Source organism: Venturia canescens, chromosome 6, assembly GCF_019457755.1.
Source record: "Venturia canescens isolate UGA chromosome 6, ASM1945775v1, whole genome shotgun sequence".
In the NCBI taxonomy this organism is placed as follows: domain Eukaryota; kingdom Metazoa; phylum Arthropoda; class Insecta; order Hymenoptera; family Ichneumonidae; genus Venturia; species Venturia canescens.
In genome coordinates this window covers 16,094,538-16,117,243 of record NC_057426.1, presented here as the reverse complement: position 1 = coordinate 16,117,243, position 22,706 = coordinate 16,094,538, and the positions used below count along the sequence as shown (strand labels likewise).

The 22,706-nt window shown below is 35.1% G+C and overlaps 2 protein-coding genes across 2 annotated transcripts in view; one reads left to right on the top strand and one right to left on the bottom strand.

Moving 5' to 3' along the window:
* Positions 1–22,706, bottom strand: part of LOC122411878 (titin homolog) — a 1,333,995-nt gene that overhangs the window by 1,174,449 nt on the left and 136,840 nt on the right. The gene's annotated exons all lie outside the window — the stretch shown is intronic.
* On the top strand, positions 5,003–6,978 carry LOC122411873 (uncharacterized). The gene is made up of 3 exons (XM_043420946.1): positions 5,003–5,238; positions 5,322–5,480; positions 5,559–6,978. Exons 1-3 carry the CDS (start codon positions 5,102–5,104, stop codon positions 6,841–6,843), a joined length of 1,581 nt encoding a protein of 526 aa, XP_043276881.1. The 5' UTR covers positions 5,003–5,101; the 3' UTR covers positions 6,844–6,978.

Below are 22,706 nucleotides of genomic sequence, written 5' to 3'. Positions count from 1 at the left end.
CTGATCTCATCCTCACATTTCATTATCTTATAAATGCTGACTTATGCTAGCGACGGTCGGGGCCATGGTAAACCAATACCTCCGCCAAGGTATTGTCGGATTTCTCCCACCACTGCCACCCTGTGACAATGGGGGGAGATGCTGCATCAAAAGATTGTTGTCAGCTCTTTTCTGCATTCGAGGTAGGGATATGAATCTACCAAACAGGAGGTTTAAATCATTTGAGCTCTCTGATGATCAGACAGTGCTCCCAAGACACCGCATGAGTAAACGACGTGAATTGAAAGTATGCTTAGATATCTTTCTGCACGATATTGCAACGTTTAAAGCAAGAATATGCGACATATCAGAACTCCGCGCTTTAACAGTGGCCATAAAAAAACTCGATCTGAACAATGGATTTCACGCTCGTCAATCAAACAGGCCTTTTGGAGTCCTTCCGCCCCGTCAAAAAACTGACCGAACTTGAACTCGCCAAAGAATACCACATCACCTGTATCCATGTCGTCGAAACGAAATGGGGCAAGCGAATTGCCATGGACGTGGACAGCACATTTACATGCTTCGTACCGACAAGATTCGTCAAAGTTTTCGAAGATAAGAGCAGTTTATTCCAGCAGATGTGCGAAGCAGCCTCAAACAAAAAATTAATCATGCTGTACCACGGCACGAAACTCAACAGACTGGAGTTCAAACCTGCTGAAGAATGATCATAAACAGGTATGGGGTAAAAACTTATTTATCAACCATCTGAACACTCCCAAACGTACACGAACCTCTCTCACATTATGGTATCTCTATCGCCCCAGCTACAGCATCGTCTGACCATCTAACAAGGAAAGGTTCTCTGCTGACGTCCTTCGATTTTGATGAAATTTAAATATGTTATTCTACATCAAAATCTAAAAGACACGTATTTTTTTTTATCGGCGGAAAAATGTTTCTAGGGGTTGAAATCACCCTTCAAAGTTGAGACCTCCGAGGGGTACTTTTCAGGTTTCACCTATTTTCACCTGAGATAATAGAATGCACCCAAATGGATAATTATCTTAATGATAAACGATGAAAAATGCAACTGGTTTCATATCGGAGGGTTGCATAGGAAAAAAGTTATAGGGGTTGAATTTCACAAAATCGTTATAACAAAAAAAGTATTGCACCTATCTCGATGAACTTAATTGCATTTCGAAGAGGGCAAAAAAATAGTAGATACGGGTTTTTGCGTTTTTCTCGCAAATCAAGTTAAGGGGGTGAACTACCCCTATATATGTTTACATCAAATCTCAATAAAACGGCAGTAATTTTTTGTTTTCCTTATTTCCTCTGGTCGTGATACGTTTTTCCTTATTGATAATTCTGACTGATTTATATTTGGCAATGAGATAACACAGGCATACGATGAGAGCTTACACATATTCGTTTCGGTAGATAAGACCAAGATTTGGGATGACGCATAGAAAAATTGCGTAGTCAAGTAAAAAAAAAGAGAGCGTACAATATGCTTATATCTTTTATTGATAATATGTCAACAGCAATAAATAGAAGCGAATATATAATCGTATGCTCTATTAGCCGTTGTAAGTACTGCAGTAATGATAGTCATCGAAAAAGTGTTTAAAACATAGCGACTTTTTACACCAGGAACAGCGAACAATAGCAACATTTTCACATCCTGGAACTTCACAATGTGAGTTGCAAGAATCTCCAAATGCAAAGTCTACAGGATTTTCAAAATTGGCTGGTTTTTCTTCAATATAACCACTTTTGTACCAAGAATATTTGAAAAGATCGATATAACGTGGTGACGACAGTTGGTTATGAACGAGTGACTGCAGCTTTATGATATTATTTCTCAAATGCAAATCAATATTATAATTCATCAATAGACAAGTATCAGAAAAATGTCTAACAAAATTTTTCCATACTCGGAATCCAAAAACATCGAGGGGTTGGATTTTTCCGGTAGTTCCTTTAGGTATAATCATTACTTTGACATCTCTATTTGAAGGTTTTACATCAAGTACAGCTTGGGGGCAGTGTCCAGTCCAAGAATCAATCAGTAATAAAGATTTTGAACCAATTTTCGGGAAAAACACATGCTGCAACCAAATTTTGAAATGATCTGAAATTAGAAAAACGTATTTTTTTCATTCGAAAAAATATCTATACACAAACAGTGGGTGTAATTTATACCTGAAGTAAGCTTCCCAGACTTGGATACTTCTATGTACACATTATCTGGTCTGAAAAGCGTTTTCTCCACTATTGGACCAATCTTGCCGGTTGGTTCTTTTAAAACCAAAAATAGAGGAGATAGCAGTTTGCCGTCAGCTGATATAGTCGGCTGAATCGTATAACTGTGGGTCGTAGATGAGACTGATTGTACAAGACATTGTACTTGCTTTTCTCCTTCGATTGCTAAAGTTCTTCCGGAATGCATTTCTAGCTGGAAGCCACTCTGATCTGCGTTGAATGTATTTGACAATTTGTATGTTGCAATATTTTGCTTTACGTCAAAGACAAATTTTTGAATTTGTTGTTCCAAGATTTCTCCATCTTCAATTGTTTTGGATGTAATGAACTTATTAATTTTTCTCGATACGATACGATGAGCCGCTTTAAATGATTTTATCCACTTAGGAGATGCTTTGAAACGAAAATCAGAATGCCCTATTTCTTTTTGAGCATGTAAGGCCCATTTTTTCAAATCGGAATCGTGCACTATTAAACCAGCATCCACAGCAGCTTTGAAATTTTCCAAAGTGTAACTACAAATTCATGCTAATTTTTCTTTGTACGTCCCACCCTTGTTCAAATTGTGTGCCCACCGCTGCAACTGTCGTATAGATTGCACTCTCTTGAACTTTTGTTTAACACTGCCCAGACTTAAATTTCCTTTCTTCCCGCTGCGCCAATACTGAACGGCCCTTAATTTGTACTCGTAAGATAAATCTTCGTCATCACGAGTGCATGTATCAGGCGGAAGTTCTGGTTCATGCAAGGCGTTTGCCCACTCCTTATCTTCAACAATTTCCATTTCCCAATCCTTGAACGGTTCTTCAAAATCCAAAGAATTTTCTTCTACCATTTCAAAACCACTGTATTCGTTCATTGCAGTCAACAAAATATTTTCAAAGTTTTCTTTCAACTGTATTTCATCGTTATTCACTGGCGAATCCGGTAAATGCATGACTTCAAAAGTTGCGAGAAGCATTCTAATAACGTTCAAAGGATTTATCTTCATTTTGATTAATACTTGCAACTTCGTTTTAAATAGTCTCGAATTGTAAGGCACTTCTTTCGTGTAGAATAAAAATAACCGACTGTGGTGAATATATTCCGCGATCGCAGTTTTATCACTGCTTCCGCGTCGTATTTCAAATCTAATTTTGGGAGCGAGTCACAGACTGAACAGAGATGACTTCCAAATAACACCGTCAAGTAAAGGGACGGGGGGGGGGGAGTTGATGATAACTTGAATTGATGATAACTATAGAAATGTGTCAATATTTACCGAATTTTTGTGAAAAACATAAGGAATAGATATTTTTGGAATTTGTCTTGGGAGTTATTCAATATTAACTAATAAAAAAAATTGTTATCTGTAGAAGTTATCCCATCAGTAATTTTTGGCGGGAAAAAGTGAATTCTTTCAAACTATGGATGTGATAGAATTTTCAACCGAAAAATTTGATGTTCTCGCATTTTTCTTGCTCAATTAGGTAAAATCCATTGTTTAAATAAATTTTGAATAGAATCTTCTAAGTATAACTAGAAGAGTCAGATTGCTTCAAATGATAAATAAACCATAAGGATTGGACGCATACTTTAGGTTCTATAACTTTCACTAGTTATGAAAATGTAATTTCGAGAAAAATCTATCCATCATTTAAGATGTAAATATTGAAAATGTGAAGGAAAAACGTATCACGACCAGAAGAAATAAGGAAAACAAAAAATTACTGCCGTTTTATTGAGATTTGATGTAAACATATATAGGGGTAGTTCACCCCCTTAACTTGATTTGCGAGAAAAACGCAAAAACCCGTATCTACTATTTTTTTGCCCTCTTCGAAATGCAATTAAGTTCATCGAGATAGGTGCAATACTTTTTTTGTTATAACGATTTTGTGAAATTCAACCCCTATAACTTTTTTCCTATGCAACCCTCCGATATGAAACCAGTTGCATTTTTCATCGTTTATCATTAAGATAATTATCCATTTGGGTGCATTCTATTATCTCAGGTGAAAATAGGTGAAACCTGAAAAGTACCCCTCGGAGGTCTCAACTTTGAAGGGTGATTTCAACCCCTAGAAACGTTTTTCCGCCGATAAAAAAAAATACGTGTCTTTTAGATTTTGATGTAGAATAACATATTTAAATTTCATCAAAATCGAAGGACGTCAGCAGAGAACCTTTCCTTGTAAGCAACACACCTCGTAAACCACCGCTCCATGGTCATCGACGCCGTCGTGAAAACGAACGAAAAAACCAAAAATATCCACAAAAAATACCCCCCTACTACTATATGTATTGTGAATTATGTACCATATTATAACCAAAATTGTAAAATTAATAAGAGCTGAAATATATATATACGGGGAAAAAATAAAAAAAAAGGTGGCACACTATGGTGACACGCTCATCCCCCTCCGCACACCCGCAAACCTCTCGCCCACAACGCCGGCCGCTCGGCCTAGTGGGGGAAAGGAGTGGGGATAGGAGTGGGGGTCGCCATAGTGTGCCACCTACTACTAATATGAGTTAAAAGTACTTGTCGGCCCATCACTATTCATACAAATAAAAATCAATCATAAAAAAACAAAATTGAACGGCAGAATCCGGTAAAAAATTTATTGAAATGCGATTTAGTATTAGTTTAATGTTCTTAATAATAGTATCAAGAGACTCGGTAGAGTCTCGGGACAAGTACATTGACAGCCCTGTCGTCTGCTGGCCCGAGACTCTCGCCGAGACTATTCGCTCCGTGCATCCTCCCTGGTGGGGATATGAAAATCGATCGAAGCGCACGAAGCGGTGAAAAAAGGAAAAAAAATTGGAAATATTGAACACCATCAATAGAGAAAAATTTTAAAAAATGGGCCATTCTTCGTGTTGTGTGGTGAATTGCAAAAATAATGGTCTAAATAGTGAGTGTAAATTTTATACATTTCCAAAAGCAAAGTATAAAATAGAGCAGAGGAACCGATGGATTGCTGCTGTGAGAAGAGTAAAGTAAGTAACCTAACCTCACTTTTAAGCATTTTGTAAGTAAAAACGTCATTCATGTTACTCATACGCGTCTCATCATTATTTAGTACTCGTAGTTGGCATCCAACGGCATCCACCTTGATATGCAGTGCCCATTTTGTTGCCAATAAAAAATCTGAAGAGGAATTAAGTCCTAGTTATGTTCCAAGCATATTCCTTGGTGCATATGGAATAAAAGCAGTTAATCACAAGTCCTTAGTGGAACGGTAAGTAATTGATCAATAATTACTCCAATTTATCTAAAATGTATTTCCAGTTTTGTATAATATAATTATCTATCCTAGACATGATCGTTACATGAAGCGAAAAGCTTCGAAAATGGAATCATCAATTACAACGACAAAAGAGGTTATCATGGGGCAAATGGAAACGAACGTGACTGATGCAGTAGTTGATAATGTTCCAATGAATCAAAGTTATATTAAAGTGTACACGGATCGAGAGTGTCAAGCTAATATTTTTTCCAGTTGTACTCAGCCAGAAAAAATGTTTATTTGCAACAGGTATATTAATGAGAATGGTTGTTGTCATGCTGAAATTCCAACAACTATAATTGAAAATACTACTAAGATAATGGTGCCTAATCAGAAACAATTCAAACATAAACAGTGTGGCACACCAGAAAAGATTACCGTAGATCAGTTCGTTCAAACAGATATCGCATCCCGCAAATGTAATGATGCAAGTAATTTTAATGGGTTTTCATCAATTAAAACGAAAGAACAACTGTTAGATCTTGCTGGAGTAAGTTTTGAAAATTTCGAATTTCTACTAAAAGCTGTCAAAAATAATAATTTGGATAACGTGAAGATCACAGCCGAAAATGCACTTTTAATATTTTTAACGAAGATGAAAACCGGATTAACTTTTTCTGCCATAAGTGTTTTATTCAATGTACACAGAACAACAGTTTCGAGAATATTTCATTCATGTTTACAACTGTTAACTACAGCTACATCAGATTTAGTTTTTTGGCCAGCCAAGGATATTGTACAAGGAACAATGCCGAAGTGTTTTTATCCGGATTACGTTAACACTCGCGTAATAATTGATTGTATGGAATTCAGGATTGAAGTTCCTGCAGGCGTCGATAACCGCGTGTACACTTATTCTCATTATAAGAAAGGGTTCACTGCAAAAGTTCTAATCGGAATATCTCCGGGCGGTTTTATCAGTTTCAAATCGAAAGTAGCTGGTGGACGGAAAAGTGATTCACAAATTACTATAGAATCTGGATTGATAGATTTATTAGAAGATGGAGATGATGTTGTTTTGGCAGATAAAGGTTTTCCAGATATTCGACGGACCATTGATGAAAAAGGTAAACAAGTAGTAATTGTTATGCCACCGTTTTTAGAAAAAAAATCTGAGTTCACAAAAGACGAGACAGAAAAAACGTATAACATTGCAAAGGTTCGGATTCATGTGGAAAGAATCATGCAGCGGTTAAGGATCTATCAGATTTTAAATAAAATACCAGCAAACTTATTTAATTGTATCGACGATATAGTGCATATGTGTTGTGTATTGGTTAATCTTCAACCACCAATATTTTCAGATAATGAATAAAAATATTTGTATATCAACTTGTGAAGTGTATACTTACAAAAATTATATTAGGCTAAGAGTGAAGGGATATGTGTGTATTTTTAAGGAATTTTTGTACATTTTTTACATATTTCGAATAAATATTTATTTGGCGAATTTTTTTTTCAACATTCTTAAGATTAAGATATACTTTACAAACAAATTTCATAAAAACAGCAATAAAATAGACACGTGTTATACACGAAAAAAAGACTTTTTTCCTCAGGAACAATCGCTTTAAATAACTTAATATCACTTTTTTATATTAAATTAACAATGTCTTTTCCGGAAAAACTTCTAACTTTGTTTTTCATGTTTGGATCAGATTCTTCTTTTAATAATTTTTTATGTAATTCGGGAAGATAATATTGAAAATAAAACTCTTCACATTTACTCACGACTTTTTTTAAGAAAGGTTCATTGCGTTCAATTTTAATGCAAATGCTCCCATCTTTTATTTGCGATGTGACGATTTTATTTTACATTATCGTCACAAATGACATGTTCGAAAGACGGAGAATTGTCGAGCCGGCATCCCGTCCTCCTCGTTCGTTGTCGCGGCCACGCACCGACCACTAGAGCTTTTGTAAGATAGAAAATGGCAGGGAAAATAATAATTTATTACCACGCGGTTTATTTTAATTTTTCTTGGAAAGCAACATTGGAGAGAGAGGAGCCAGAGGGGAAGAACTCAACGTTGTTACTTCGGAATATTTCAATTATTGGAGCATTAACATCGATTTTCCCGCCTGAGATCACTCCCGTCGGATAGTCCGAGTGAAGCAAGAGGGGAGGGCAGAGAAACGAGGCTCTAAACGTCGGCGTACTTCGAGCGGGGCTCGTACGCGAAGTCCCGGACAGCGTGGACACTCACACCAGCATAATACCTGCGTCGAATATTCTCGAGATTTCGAGAAAAGAATCGAAGCGAAGATTCCAGGGGAGTCCCGTTAAGAGGGGCGTTTGACCTTTTTTTATTGAAATTGAATCTCATTCGCGATACCCGAGTCACAAATCTAAAGAAGTTATTCTCTCTCTTCCCGTTACGTAAATTCATAGTCACCGCATGTTCGGGCTAGGGGTTATTATCATCGAAATAATATCATCAAACAGTTTATCCCGAGAAATTTGGGGCCCCGTCTAACACCCGACTAGAAAGATTGATGTGTCGCACCTGACGTAGGGCGAGAAAAGATCGAAGCAAGAGGGGAGAGGGAGGAGTGACACCGCGTAACGAGTATCGATCGCTTTCGGCAGAATTTCGTAGGATATCGAGCGAGCAGGACGTGTGATCCCGAGAGTGTAATACCGTGAGTCTTATCCCTTTTCATTGTTCGTTTGGTTCAGTGAGCTCTCGTAAATATTAGTCCCGAATATTGTTGTTTGTTTGACAGAAACCATAGTTATTGTTAACGGGAAGAATTATTTCGTGACGGATCCCGTCTATTTGATTTTGGCTCGACAAATTGTGGCCACGGCGACGATTTCGCCGCGCTGATATAGAAGCTTTAGTTTGCTTAATTTTTCCGGTGCCTGCGTTCCATTATCGCGGAGTGGGTTTCCTTTCACATTGATTCATTGCGTAAAAGAAAACGGTTAATTCGCGTGGCCGCTTACGAAAATTCTCACGAGTCGTGTCGTCAACATTTCGGAAGTAACCGTGGGGAAAAGGTCGGGAACCTTGGTGCGAGAGTGAGTGAGAAAGTACGAGTGGATCGGGAGCGCGTACGCGTGCGACGGGAGAACAGCCCGGCCAAGTAACCGAATATCGGGGGCTTGGTGATTTTTCTGATATCCCGAGTTCCTTTAATAACGAAATTTCCAACAATAATAAATTTTCTGACCGCGAGTAGACCCGCGACAGAAAGAACGGGCTCGATAGAATTTTGTGATGTGTGTAGTCTTCCCGATCAGAAAGTGAGAGTGAGTGTGAGTTCGTGACTTTTTCCCCTCGTGTTTCGCGATCCTCCCGTACACTGAAAAATTAGAATAATTCTCCGCCGCGGTAAATGTAATCTCGTAAGGAATAAATCTCAACTGAACATTGGAATGACTTTCAATTTATCCACCCCTTCCCGCTGAACTACGCTGGTAAATCATCTTTCTCTCTTTTTGGTCGAGTCGCTTTGCGACTGGCGCCCACGAAATTATTTTTCGAAAAATTAAATCGACGGAATAGAGAGAGAGATTTTGTGACCTCGAGTACCAAGTGAAGAAAATTTCGGTCACAGCGAATATATAAATAAATCGCATATGTCTACTCCAGTTACATACATTTGGATTTGGCATTGTGTATAATACATAGAACTTTGCTTTAGATTAACTTGGTCATTTTGAAATAGTAAATAATTTACATTGCACTTTTTTGCATCAAAATTTACTATAGATTGCTTTTTGCACGAACTAGGAGATTTGAACTCAACTATTCTAATAATATTGTTATTATCGTCAATAACAATTCCGTCGAGACTGGCGCATAGCCAAGGTTGTTTTTCACTCACGAGGAGCCCAATTTTTTTAACTTTAGTACCAGAAAACTTTTCGTATTCCTGTTGAGCATTTTTTTCATTTTCGCTTCCATAGCGTGTAGAAGCAGTTTCTATTTTTTTGGGGTACAAAATATCTGCAATTAATGATTCGATTGATTTGTGTACTCTACTCTTAATACTGTGAGCACTTTTACTCGCAGATATTCTTAAATTTCTGGCAAGAAACCACTCATTACATTTGGACTGATTCAGTGTTTCACAGCACAAATTTATAATATCGTTTCTTGACATAACGATTTTCTTGACGTAAAAATCGTGAAGATTTTTTTCAATCCCTTGATTTGTTATGTACGTCGCTTTTGCATCGCACATTAAAAAGAACCTAGGAAAAAAAAGGTTGGGACAAGTACATTGATGGTCCCTCGTTTGCTAATAAATCCATCCATAAAAAAACTTTAAAAAAAATTTTCTTTAAAAATACAGTACAATTCGAAAAAAATTTCACAAATCTTGAAAAAACATTATATTAAAGCAAAAACTAATCTGTATCTATTTTTCAAAGTGTTAAAAGAATCAAATAACAAGTAAAAAATAAAAAACCGAAAAATCGGTCTTGAAATCATTTTGGAAACCGATACCTCATTCTTCTTATTAGATTCGGACAGCTAAATCAACTGAAAAAAATTTCATCTAATTTACGTGTGGCATTAAAATTTATTATATTAATTCGAGGCCAAGTATTTTCTAATGAATTGAAAAAAGTTACCACTTGAATTACGTGCAGCATTAAAATTTATGATATCAATCGGTGGACAAGTATTTTATTAGTAACTCCAAATTTTGACATTATTAAATTCTTCTAAGAAGCTTTTAAATCCAAAAAACTCACATGAAAGCTAGTCATATGTTACTCTATGGTGGCAGAGACTTATAAGAAAATCAATTCTTCTCAGACTTTCAGGATCCTCTGGTATTATTCACAAAATTTGACGTCGATTGGATCGATACAAATTATGTTTACATATGTGTTAAAAGTACTTGTCCGGCCCATCACTTTCCGTTTAAATTGTTCATCCCAATAATAATCAGTGCTTCTCTAGAACTGATGGATCGCAAGTATCCATGCAGAGGGAATTGAGAGAATTATCTTCAAGTAATTTTTACGTAATTGCACTAATTTAATAAAAAAAGCAAAGAAATTGTTCCGAAATATACAAGGGATATTATTGTGCATTGATAAATGAAAATAATTGTACATAATATATATGTACAAGTTTAAAAAATAACTCTCCAGTTTGTATTCAATGACGGCAATTTTTGCTTCTCACTTATTCATCCAGCGAACGAATTCCATTCGGAATAAGAACTAACCTATACTATTATTACGAACATTAAACTAATAATGAATCGCATTTCAATAAATGTTTAACCGGATTCTGCCATACAATTCCATTTTTTCATGAATGATTTTTATTTAAATGAATAGTGATGGGCCGGACAAGTACTTTTAACACATATGTAAACATAATTTGTATCGATCCAATCGACGTCAAATTTTGTGAATAATACCAGAGGATCCTGAAAGTCTGAGAAGAATTGATTTTCTTATAAGTCTCTGCCACCATAGAGTAACATATGACTAGCTTTCATGTGAGTTTTTTGGATTTAAAAGCTTCTTAGAAGAATTTAATAATGTCAAAATTTGGAGTTACTAATAAAATACTTGTCCACCGATTGATATCATAAATTTTAATGCTGCACGTAATTCAAGTGGTAACTTTTTTCAATTCATTAGAAAATACTTGGCCTCGAATTAATATAATAAATTTTAATGCCACACGTAAATTAGATGAAATTTTTTTCAGTTGATTTAGCTGTCCGAATCTAATAAGAAGAATGAGGTATCGGTTTCCAAAATGATTTCAAGACCGATTTTTCGGTTTTTTATTTTTTACTTGTTATTTGATTCTTTTAACACTTTGAAAAATAGATACAGATTAGTTTTTGCTTTAATATAATGTTTTTTCAAGATTTGTGAAATTTTTTTCGAATTGTACTGTATTTTTAAAGAAAATTTTTTTTAAAGTTTTTTTATGGATGGATTTATTAGCAAACGAGGGACCATCAATGTACTTGTCCCAACCTTTTTTTTCCTAGGGGAAGTTTATGGTTTGATATCACGTATTTTTTCTCTAAAGTTCCTTATTTATGTTCAGTTGACTATAGGATTTTAGTTTAAATTTCTACGAATTATTTATGATTTTCGGCTTATAACGTTGGTTTTCACGAAAAAAGACCTATTTTTCGTCAAAAATGTACTGCAAATATTTCGTCACAGGTCTGTTCTTGGACTTTGGCAATTTTTTTCCTTTAACTCTAATATGTTTTGTCAATTAGGAACCCAAGAGCACGGTGGAAAGCAGGTTGGAGGTCGAGATATGTTTTTCGGCTTGTAACTTTGGTTTCCACGAAAATAGACCGATTTTTCGTAAAAATTGTATTGGAACTATTTCGATAGAGGTTTGTTCTTGGACTTTGGTGATTTTTCTCCTTGTCTTTTAATATGTTTCGTCCATTGGGAACTCAAGAGCATGGAGCAATGCGTGTTGCGGCCCGAGATGTGATTTTCAGCTTATAACGTTAGAAAAAAGAAAGGAAAAGAGGAAAGATAGATCAAATTCAAGACTCAACAAATCCAACAGAATTGGCCATTTTTAAATGTCGCTTTTGCATTCTGAATCTAGACATTTTCGTGTATTCCAAAACGTACCCCCGACGAAATATATTTCCAAAGTTTGCAAGTGGCCGCTGCGATCCAATTATCTACAGTTTGATAGTTGCCGAAAAAAGGCACCTGAAAACATTTATTATGTTAGAACTCAAAGAAGCAAAAAAAACTGAGCGTACTTAATTCAACAGAGCAACGGAATTCAAAGACGTTTAAGGTACCTGCATTGGTTGTGGAGGTAAACAATTTAATTTCAGGATAATTTAGAAATAAATTTAGAAATTCAGAAATTCAGCATAGAATTTAGAAAAAGGAAAATTAAGTTAATTAGTAAAGCTGAAGACTTTTGGGATGAATTTTTGAGATTATATGTTACGGTTGGAGTAAAAAATTTAAATGATGGGCACACATGCTGCGACACAAACATATGAAAGTTTGCAGGTATTCGCTCCATACCGCAGTATTGGCACACATGCTGCGCCACAAAAATATGAAAGTTTGAAGGTTTTCGCTCCATACCACAGTAATACATTTTCAATACTATTTGAAAAGAAACACCTTAAAACTTGCTGAACCAAGTTCCATTACATATTACCATAATCAAAGATAAGGGCTGATCCGTAGCATATATATTTATCCACAGAAATTTCAGAGTTCGCAGATATCTGCTGCGGTTCAATGTATCTGCGCAATGAGCTTCGAAGACAGCAATTTCAAATCTATCGATAAATGAGCAACTGAAGACTTTTATAATCAATTTTTTACTTCATATATATGTTACGGTTAGAGTCAAAATGTAAAATGAATGGCACAGTATATAAATTGTATAGTTTGCAGATTTTCGCTGTATTTCAATGATCCGAATCTACAGCATTATAATGAAAAGTTGTCAAAAGTCATGATGTTGCATTAAAATGACATAGCGCACATTGCATTCAGAAATTCTGTATATTTCCATAGATGTTGGCAGGCATGATATTTGATCGTATCCAAAACTGAGCAACTGCAGACTTATCATAATGAATCTTTTCACTATTAATTCCACATTTGCAGTTTGCAAAGTGGGAATACTCAACACACATGTCATTTCATAAGTTCTATTGTCAAAATTTGTGTTTACCCACTACATTCCGAAGATACGACTTTTCATATCATCAGAAAAAAAGTCTCCAAAGGCTTTCTGGAACAAGTTTCCAAATTTATCAATCGACAGACCAAGTAGAAAAAGAATAACTATACTTATACCAAGACCAGAAATTTTTTTGAAAATCTGATTTACAAAATGTGCAATTCAAGATTATGGTTAGAAACCTCTCGAATTATGTTACCACAATCATCATGAAGAAGGAGTAGAAAATCATAGGACACATATTAGGGAACGAATTAATAATATGTATCGATCCTCTGCAAACTGATGGGGTGAAAACAAGGATCGGAGAGGGCAGAGCCAAACTGAATATCAAGCAAAATATGGGAATGTTTATATATAATGTTGACACAGGAAATAAATTAGAAAACATTTATTCAAGTAAAGTTTCTAATATCATTCTAACAGTTCCGTGTGTTTTTGTTCTATTTATTCGTATGTATAACCTATTTACACATGATATATAACCACGCCAGTGACGATATATTCGCACTGGGCAATATTTTGTAATTTGGTTTAATTGAAGGATCATTTCAGTCAACACTTATTTCCAATCGAACGAAATAATGAAATCTTGAAAAGTTTCGTTGACATATGCATCGCGCATTTTTTATATTCTTTTTCACACACACATCACAGACTACATTTACGCGGCCGCTTTGATACCGGTTTAATATATCACAAATTTTAACAAAATAAATAGTAATATGGACTTCTTTAGATGACGAAAATTATTTTTCTATTTATCCCGCACGCACTTCGTAATGTCGAAACTCTGTTCATGCGATCAAAAACTGACACATGGTTTGTACATTTATATATGTATATCGATCGAATTTATGACTGCTGTTACCAGCTGTGCTGCGCCGTGTGCTACGTTATGAAGTTGACGTCAGATTTCCAATCATCAACAACTAATTTCAACAACCAATCACAACGTCTAAAAATGGATGTCGTCAGATCCAACCAATCAGAAATTCGATAGCATCAAAGTGCCTTTGATGGTGTTATACTATAATATACAGACACATAAATTTTTGAATGTGTTGGTAACTTTTGCATAATCTTGAGCCCGTGCAAAGTTTTTTCTCAGCAATTACGCCACCAATAATGCTGTTTTTGGGCTCATTCGATAGAGAATTTCTCAATTAGCTGAAAGTTCAATTTTCAAAGTCGTACATAACTCATAGGCTTCGCAATTAAAGAAAATCACATGCCAATTTTACCCCCACCACCGCGAATCGTTTTATTCAGAGAAAGTATAGTCTCGGCGAGAGCCTCGGGCCAGCAGACGACAGGGCTGTCAATGTACTTGTCCCGAGACTCTACCGAGTCTCTTGATATATTTAAATACCTCTCGCACTCATCTTTTTCAAGAGACACTTCTACTGTTTTTAACATGTCATTTATTAAGTTGTTAATTGCTTTTTCGTTTTTATCTTTCTTCGCTTCAAGCATGATTGTCCGTAGCGGTGAAGGTGTCGTCAAGCTCGTTGGGTCTAGCTTGTTTGTATTCACCTTGAACTTCTTTTGGGAAGGAAACATTTCACAGAAATATTTTCCTTTTGAATACTTTTCTTGCGCGAATTGACGAGCAGTCGGTTTTCCCCATTGTTGTTCAAAATCTGTTTTGGTTAAACTGTCTTCAGAGTTGATATAGTAAATTAATGCTGCTATATGTTTACAACGTCCGCTTTTATTGTAAACACAATTGCAAGAAACACCAATGACTTTCCGAACTGCATTGATCTGGAAAAATGTATTATACGAAGTTAATAATAATCGATACAATGAAAACATCTGTTTTCATAAGTATGAAAAAATCGTGTATGCTCACATTCAATTTTGTACAGTAAGGTGGAGATGTGACCGAAGTTTGCCTTATAACTTGAGCCTGGATTAAAAAACTTTCTCCATTCGTTCTCTGTTCTTCGACATTCCGTACATGATTTGCTTTCACCAAAGCTTTTCCTTTGGGTATTGTTTCTGGTTGAAAAATGATATCATGGATCACTCTTTCAAATCCAGTCCTTATGGTTATATTCATTACGAAATATTTTTTTATTTGCTGGCCTAGGAAGAAAAAAATATTTTAAAAATTAATACGTTACTTTCAATCCAGGCTGTGAATGGCAGTACACTAATTTTTTGTATTTAAAATTATTTTATTTCTATTTGAACATTTGAAAAAAAAATTTATTTACGTTTAATAAATTAATTTATTTAAGTTTTTCAATTTACTTAATTATTTATTGAAATTACAAATTAATTCATCAAAACAACTTGACAGGACTAACCTCTAAATGAACAGCAAAATCATGAAAATGTATATACACAGGACTGTACTTACGTGTTTTTTAGTTTTAAATAATTCAGGAAACTACCAACATCAAACACACAAAGAACAATTGCAAAATTACGCTGCTTTCTCATGTATTCTTACTTTTTATCTCAAATCACTATGTCAATCAGTGTATTTTTTCCAATTTTAATGTCGATTTTCTAACCACCAGATGTCACTAGTGTCGTGCACGGAGCGAATACTTTCTCTGAATAAAACGATTCGCCGTGGTGGGGGTAAAATTGGCATGTGATTTTATTGAATTACGAAGCTCAGGAGCCCTTTAGCAACTTGAAAATTGAAGTTTAAGCCAATTGAGTAATTCTCTTTCGATTCCGCCCTAAATCAGCATGATCGGTGTTGTAACTGCTGAGAAAAAACTTTGCACGGGCTCAAGATTATGCAAAAGTTACCAACACATTCAAGAATTTATGCGTCTGTATTTATAAACACCATCAAAGGCACTTTGATGCTCTCGAGTTTCTGATTCGTTGGATCTGACGACATCCATTTTTAGACGTTGTGATTGGTTGTTGAAATTAGTTGTTGATGATTGGAAATCTGACGTCAACTTCAGAACGTAGCACACGGCGCAGCACAGCTGGTAACAGCAGTCATAAATTCGATCGATATACATAGATATATGTACAAACCATATCAAGAGACTCGGTAGAGTCTCGGGACAAGTACATTGACAGCCCTGTCGTCTGCTGGCCTGAGGCTCTCGCCGAGACTATCTTTTCTCTGAATAAAACGATTCGCGGTGGTGGGGGTAAAACTGGCATGTCATTTTCTAGAATTGCGGAGCTCAAGAGATGTTTTGTTAAGCGAAAATTAGTTTGGAGACTAAATTTCAAAATCTCTTTCGAATGAGCCCGAAACCAACCCGATCAGTAGCGTAATTGCTGAGAAAAAACTTTGCACAGGCTCAAGATTATGCAAAAGTTACTAACACATTTAGAAATTTGACATGTCTGTATATAATACCATCAAAGGCCTCATGTCCCTCGGTCTAACTTCGCGGCGGTGTCGCGGACTGATGTCACATGCCGAGAGCTCGAAAGTCACCAGCCGAAGTTTCACGTCATGTTGACGTTTCGGGTTATGATGTTATGAAGTGCGTGCGGGATAACTAAAAATAATTTTCGTCATCTAACGAAGTGCATATTACTATTTATTTCGTTAAATTTTGTGATATACTAAACCAGTGTTACGTCCTAGCATTACGCTAAACGCCCCTCACTTTTTCTCTTCAACTCAAACGCTATCACGAGTATATTCCTAACCTTTATCATCATTTGTCGATACATAGTTCGTATCTAAGAATATATATAAACACAGAGCGTATCCAGACCATCCATAACAAATACATCCTGCGAGACACTCGGCGCTCGCACATATTTTTTTCCTCAACTGTCCATTCTTTAAACACTCACAATGCGTGCCCTAGACTCTCCCCGACGTTCCGGCGCCATAAATAATCCTACAAGACGAGCACGGAAAACCAGAAATAAACAGTCCAAGACCGATTTCCTATCCTTGAATTTATTATCAATGCAGCATTTCCTAAATCCACACAAAATTCCAGAAACGCGTTCCGAAACTCGCGTTTCCCACGAGTCCCGAAAACAGATGCTCTTATCTCAAGTGCAACACGTGCACATCTCAGAACTCCGCTCAACACACTTTCCCTAATTCTAAGAAATCTCGAGCGACTTTTCCTCCAATCATATCTCCGGAAAAGTCTCCCCCATATTCAAATCCAATCATCAAATCAGACGATACTTTTTACCCAATCCAAACTAAAAAACCACAGAGAACAAACCCCCTCTACAGCATCCTACCCCCAAAAAACACATCCTCCTCTCGAACTCTAACTAGGCTAAGAATCTTAGTTGTTAGTCAGTTAGCATCGAACATTAAAGACATTAACATCGGAGAACTCTCCTCTCTCTAAATCCTAATTCATCTTAGAGAGCTCCGAATAATAGCTAACTCTTTATTCAACAGTTTAGTTTCTTAATTTTGTAAAGTAAATAAGTGCATAAGTGTCTCAATAAACACATCAGAATATTTTGTAATAAACAAAATATCATCGAGTGTACTTATTTCATCAAGCCTTCGACACCGCTCAACAATTGGAAAATCCTTCCAATTCGCGGGCACAACCACAATAAAAGGTCACGTATACCTGAAAATATAGTATATGTTCTCGGGCCTCGCACAAGCCCCAAAGAAGACTCACTGGCAGAGGTACTCAACGTACACTCTGCTTCTCTAAATCGGCGACTGTGCGCCCCCAACTAATCCTCCCCCCTGGGACGTAACACCAGTATCAAAGCGGCCGCGTAAATGTAGTCTGTGATATGTGTGCGAAAAAGGATATAAAAAATGCGCAATGCATATGTCAACGAAAACTTTTCAAGATTTCATGATTTTGTTCGACTGGAAATAAGCGTTAACTAAAATAATCTTTCAATTAAATCAGAGTGCGAGAAATATTGTCCGGTGTAAATATATCGTCAGTAGGCTAGGTTATATATATGAAGGCGTCAGATTATATATATGAATAAATACAACAAAAACACACAGAACTGTTAGAATGATATTGTAAACTTTCATTGAATAAATTTTTTCTAATTTATTTCTCATGTTTCCCATATTTTGCTTCATATTCAGTTTGGCTCTGCCCTCTCCGATCCTTGTTTTCACTCCATCGGTTTGCAGCGGATCGATACATATCATTAATTAATTGCCTAATATGTGTCCTATGATTTTCTACTATTTCTTCATGCTGATTGTATGGTAACGTGATTCAAGAGGTTTCCGGCTATGATCATCAATCTCACATTTTGAACATCAGATTCTCAAAACAGTTTCTGGTCTTGATATAAGTGTAGTTATTCTTTTTCCACCTGGTCTGTCGAGTAACAACTTTTGAAACTTATTCCAAAAAGTCTTTGGATGCTTTGTTTGCTGATCATATGAAAAGTCGAATCTTTGGAATGCAGTAGGCAAACACAAATTTTGACAACAATACTTATGAAATGACATGTATGTTGAGTATTCCCACTTTGCAAACTACAAATGTGGAATTATTAGTGAAAAAATTCATTACGCTAGGTCTACAGTTGCTCAGTTTTGGATGCGATCAAATATAATGCCTGCTAACATCCATGGGAACATACAGAATTTCTGAATACAATGTTCGCTATGTCATTTCAACGTAACATCATGACTTTTGCCAACTTTTTTCTATAATACTATAGATTTGGATTATTGAAATACAGCAAAAATCTGCGAATTATAAAATTGATATACTGTGCCACTCATTTTATTTTTTAAAACTAACTGTAACATATATATGAAGTAAACACTCATCACAGAAGTCTTCAGTTGCTCATTTATGGATAGATTTTAAATTGCTGTCTTCAAAATTTATTGCGCAGATACATTGAATCGCAGCAGATACCTGCGACCTCTGAAATTTCTGTGCATAAATATGTGTGTTAAGCATCACCCCCTATCTTTGATTATGAGAATGAGTAATAGAACTTGGTTTAGCAAGTCTTAAAGTATTTCTTTTTAAATACTATTGAAGTTTGTATTACTGCGGTATGAAGCGAATACCTCCAAACTTTCATATTTTTGTGTCGCAGCATGTGTGCCAATCATTTAAATTTTTTACTCCAACCATAACATGTAATCTCAAAAATTCATCACAAACGTCTTCAGCTTTTCTAAATTCCTAAATTTTCCGTTTTCTATTTTATTCTGAGTTTTTAAACTTTTAAATTCATTCCTGAATTCTCCTGAAATTGTTTTTCTCCAAAACCAATGCAGATACCTTAAACGTCTTTGAATTCCGTTGCTCTGTTGAATTAAGTACGCTCAGTTTTTTTTGCTTCTTTGAGTTCTGACATAATAAATGTTTCCGGGTGCCTTTTTTCAGCAACTATCAAACTGTAGATAATTGGATTTCAGCGGCCACTTGCAAACTTTGGAAATATATTTCATCGGGGACACGTTTTGAATGACACGAAAATGTCTAGATTCAGAATGCAAAAGCAACATTTAAAAAGGGCCAATTCTGTTGGATTTGTTGTGTCTTGAATTTGATCTATCGCTCCTCTTTTCCTTTCTTTTTCCTAACGTTATCAGCCGAAAATCATATCTCGGCTCGCAACACGCATTGCTCCATGCTCTTGAGTTCCCAATGGACGAAACATATTAGAAGACAAGGAGAAAAATCACCGAAGTCCAAGAATAAACCTCTATCGAAATATTTTCAGTACAATTTCGACGAAAAATAGGTCTTTTTTCGTGAAAACCAACGTTATACGCCGGAAATTTTAAACAATTCATAGAAATTTAAACTACAATCTTATAGTCATCTGAACATAAATAAGGATCTTTTGAGAAAAAAGACGTGATATCAAACCATAAACTTCCCCTAGGGAAAAAAAAGGTTGGGACAAGTACATTGATGGTCCCTCGTTTGCTGATAATTCCACCCATAAAAAAAACTTTAAACAAATTTTTTTTTTAATTGTAAAAAAAATTATTTCATAAAAAAAATACAGAACAATTCGAAAAAAATTTTACAGATCTTGAAAAAACGTTATATTAAAAAAAAACTAATCTGCATCTATTTTTTAAAGTGTCAAAAGAATCGAATAACAAGTAAAAAATAATAAACCGAAAAATCGCCCTTGAAATCATTTTGGAAACCGATGCCTCATTCTTCTTATTTGATTCGAACAGCTAAATCAATTGAAAAAAATCCCATCTAATTTACGTGCAACATTAAAATTTATTATATCAATTCGAGGCCAAGTATTTTCTAATGAATTGAAAAAAATTACCCCTTGAATTACGTGCAGCACTAAAATTTATGATATCAATCGGTGGACAAGTATTTTATTAGTAACTCCAAATTTTTACATTATTGAATTGTTCTAAGAAGCTTTCAAATCCAAAAGAATCACATGCAAGCTAGTCATTTCTTACTCTATGGTGGCAGAGACTTATAAGAAAATCGATTCTTCTCAGACTTTCAGGATCCTCTGGTATTATTCACAAAATTCGACGTCGATTGGATCCATACAAATTATGTTTAAATATGTGTTAAAAGTACTTGTCCGGCCCATCACTATTCATTCAATAAAGAATCAATCATAAAAAAATGAAATGGCACGGCAGAATCTCGTTAAAAGTTTGTTGAAATGCGATTCATTATTAATTTAATGTTCTTAATAATAGTATAGGTTAGTTCTTATTCCGAATGGAACTCGTTCGCTGGAAGAATAAGAATAAGGAAGTAAAAATTGCCGTCATCGAATGTAAACTGCAGAGTTATTTTGGAAGCTTGAATTATGTACAATTTTTTTCATTTATCAATGCACAATAATATCCCTTCTATATTGCGGAATAATTTGTTTCCGTTTTTTATTAAATTAGTGCAATTAAGTAAAAATTACTTGAAGATAATTCTCTCAATTCCCTCTGCATGAATACTTGTGACTCATCAGTTCTAGACAAGCCCTGATTTTTATTTGGATAAACAATTTGAACGGAAAGTGATGGGCCGGACAAGTACTTATAACACATATTTAAACATAATTTATATGGATCCAATCGACGTCGAATTTTGTGAATAATACCAGAGGATCCTCAAAGTCTGAGAAGAATCGATTTTCTTATAAGTCTCTGCCACCATAGAGTAAGAAATGACTAGCTTGCATGTGATTCTTTTGGATTTGAAAGCTTCTTAGAACAATTCAATAATGTAAAAATTTGGAGTTACTAATAAAATACTTGTCCACCGATTGATATCATAAATTTTAGTGCTGCACGTAATTCAAGGGGTAATTTTTTTCAATTCATTAGAAAATACTTGGCCTCGAATTGATATAATAAATTTTCATGTTGCACGTAAATTAGATGGGATTTTTTTCAATTGATTTAGCTGTTCGAATCAAATAAGAAGAATGAGGCATCAGTTTCCAAAATGATTTCAAGGGCGATTTTTCGGTTTATTATTTTTTACTTGTTATTCGATTCTTTTGACACTTTAAAAAATAGATGCAGATTAGTTTTTTTTTAATATAACGTTTTTTCAAGATCTGTAAAATTTTTTTCGAATTGTTCTGTATTTTTTTTTATGAAATAATTTTTTTTACAATTAAAAAAAAAATTTGTTTAAAGTTTTTTTTATGGGTGGAATTATCAGCAAACGAGGGACCATCAATGTACTTGTCCCAACCTTTTTTTTCCCTAGGGGAAGTTTATGGTTTTGTCAGTTTTTGATCGTATGAACAGAGTTTCGACATTACGAAGTGCGTGCGGGATCAATAAAAAAAAATAATTTTCGTCATCTCGATGCTGCTTAGGAAAACTAGCATGATTCAAATTTCTTACGAAAACTAGGATGTTCAAGTTTTCGCCACGAAAACTAACACGTTTTCAATTTCACAGCGAAAATTAGTACGTTTTCAATTTCACCACGAAAAGTAGCATGTTACGGCTTTCACTACGAAAACTCACATGTTTCGGCTTTCACTGCGAAAACAAGCATGTTTCGGATATCATCGAGAAAACTGGAGTATTCCTCAAATTATCGATCTGATATTTAGAGATGTTATAATAATCTTTTTGGGAGTTTTATAAAGAACAAATGGAAAGTTTTAAGGATGTATCGCCCGTACAATCTCATTGTCAGCCAAGAAAATTTTTGGTACCCATTTGAAATCTTTCGTAGTGAGGTAAAAATCTGAAAAAGATCGACCAATTCGATTCGATCGATTTCAATGTTATAGTTCAGCTCGAAACAATAAAAATTGGTATCATATTGGAATCGCTTTTTGGAGTGTGAACCCAGCGATGGTTTTTTTACCGCTGGAGAGTTTGAGTTCAAATCAAAATGGTCCATAATGAAAATTGTTGTAAAAAAGTTTACTGCAACTTTCTTAAGAAAAAGAGTTTAAAATCATTTTTTGGAAACGCAAATCCTTTTTTTACAATATTGTTTTTTTCTAACATTCATTTTTTTTCTCGACTTCGTTTTATTTTAAATACGCTATACAATTTTTTAGTCGGGAGTTTTTTAAATGTTTTTTTAAAACATTATTTTTACAAAGT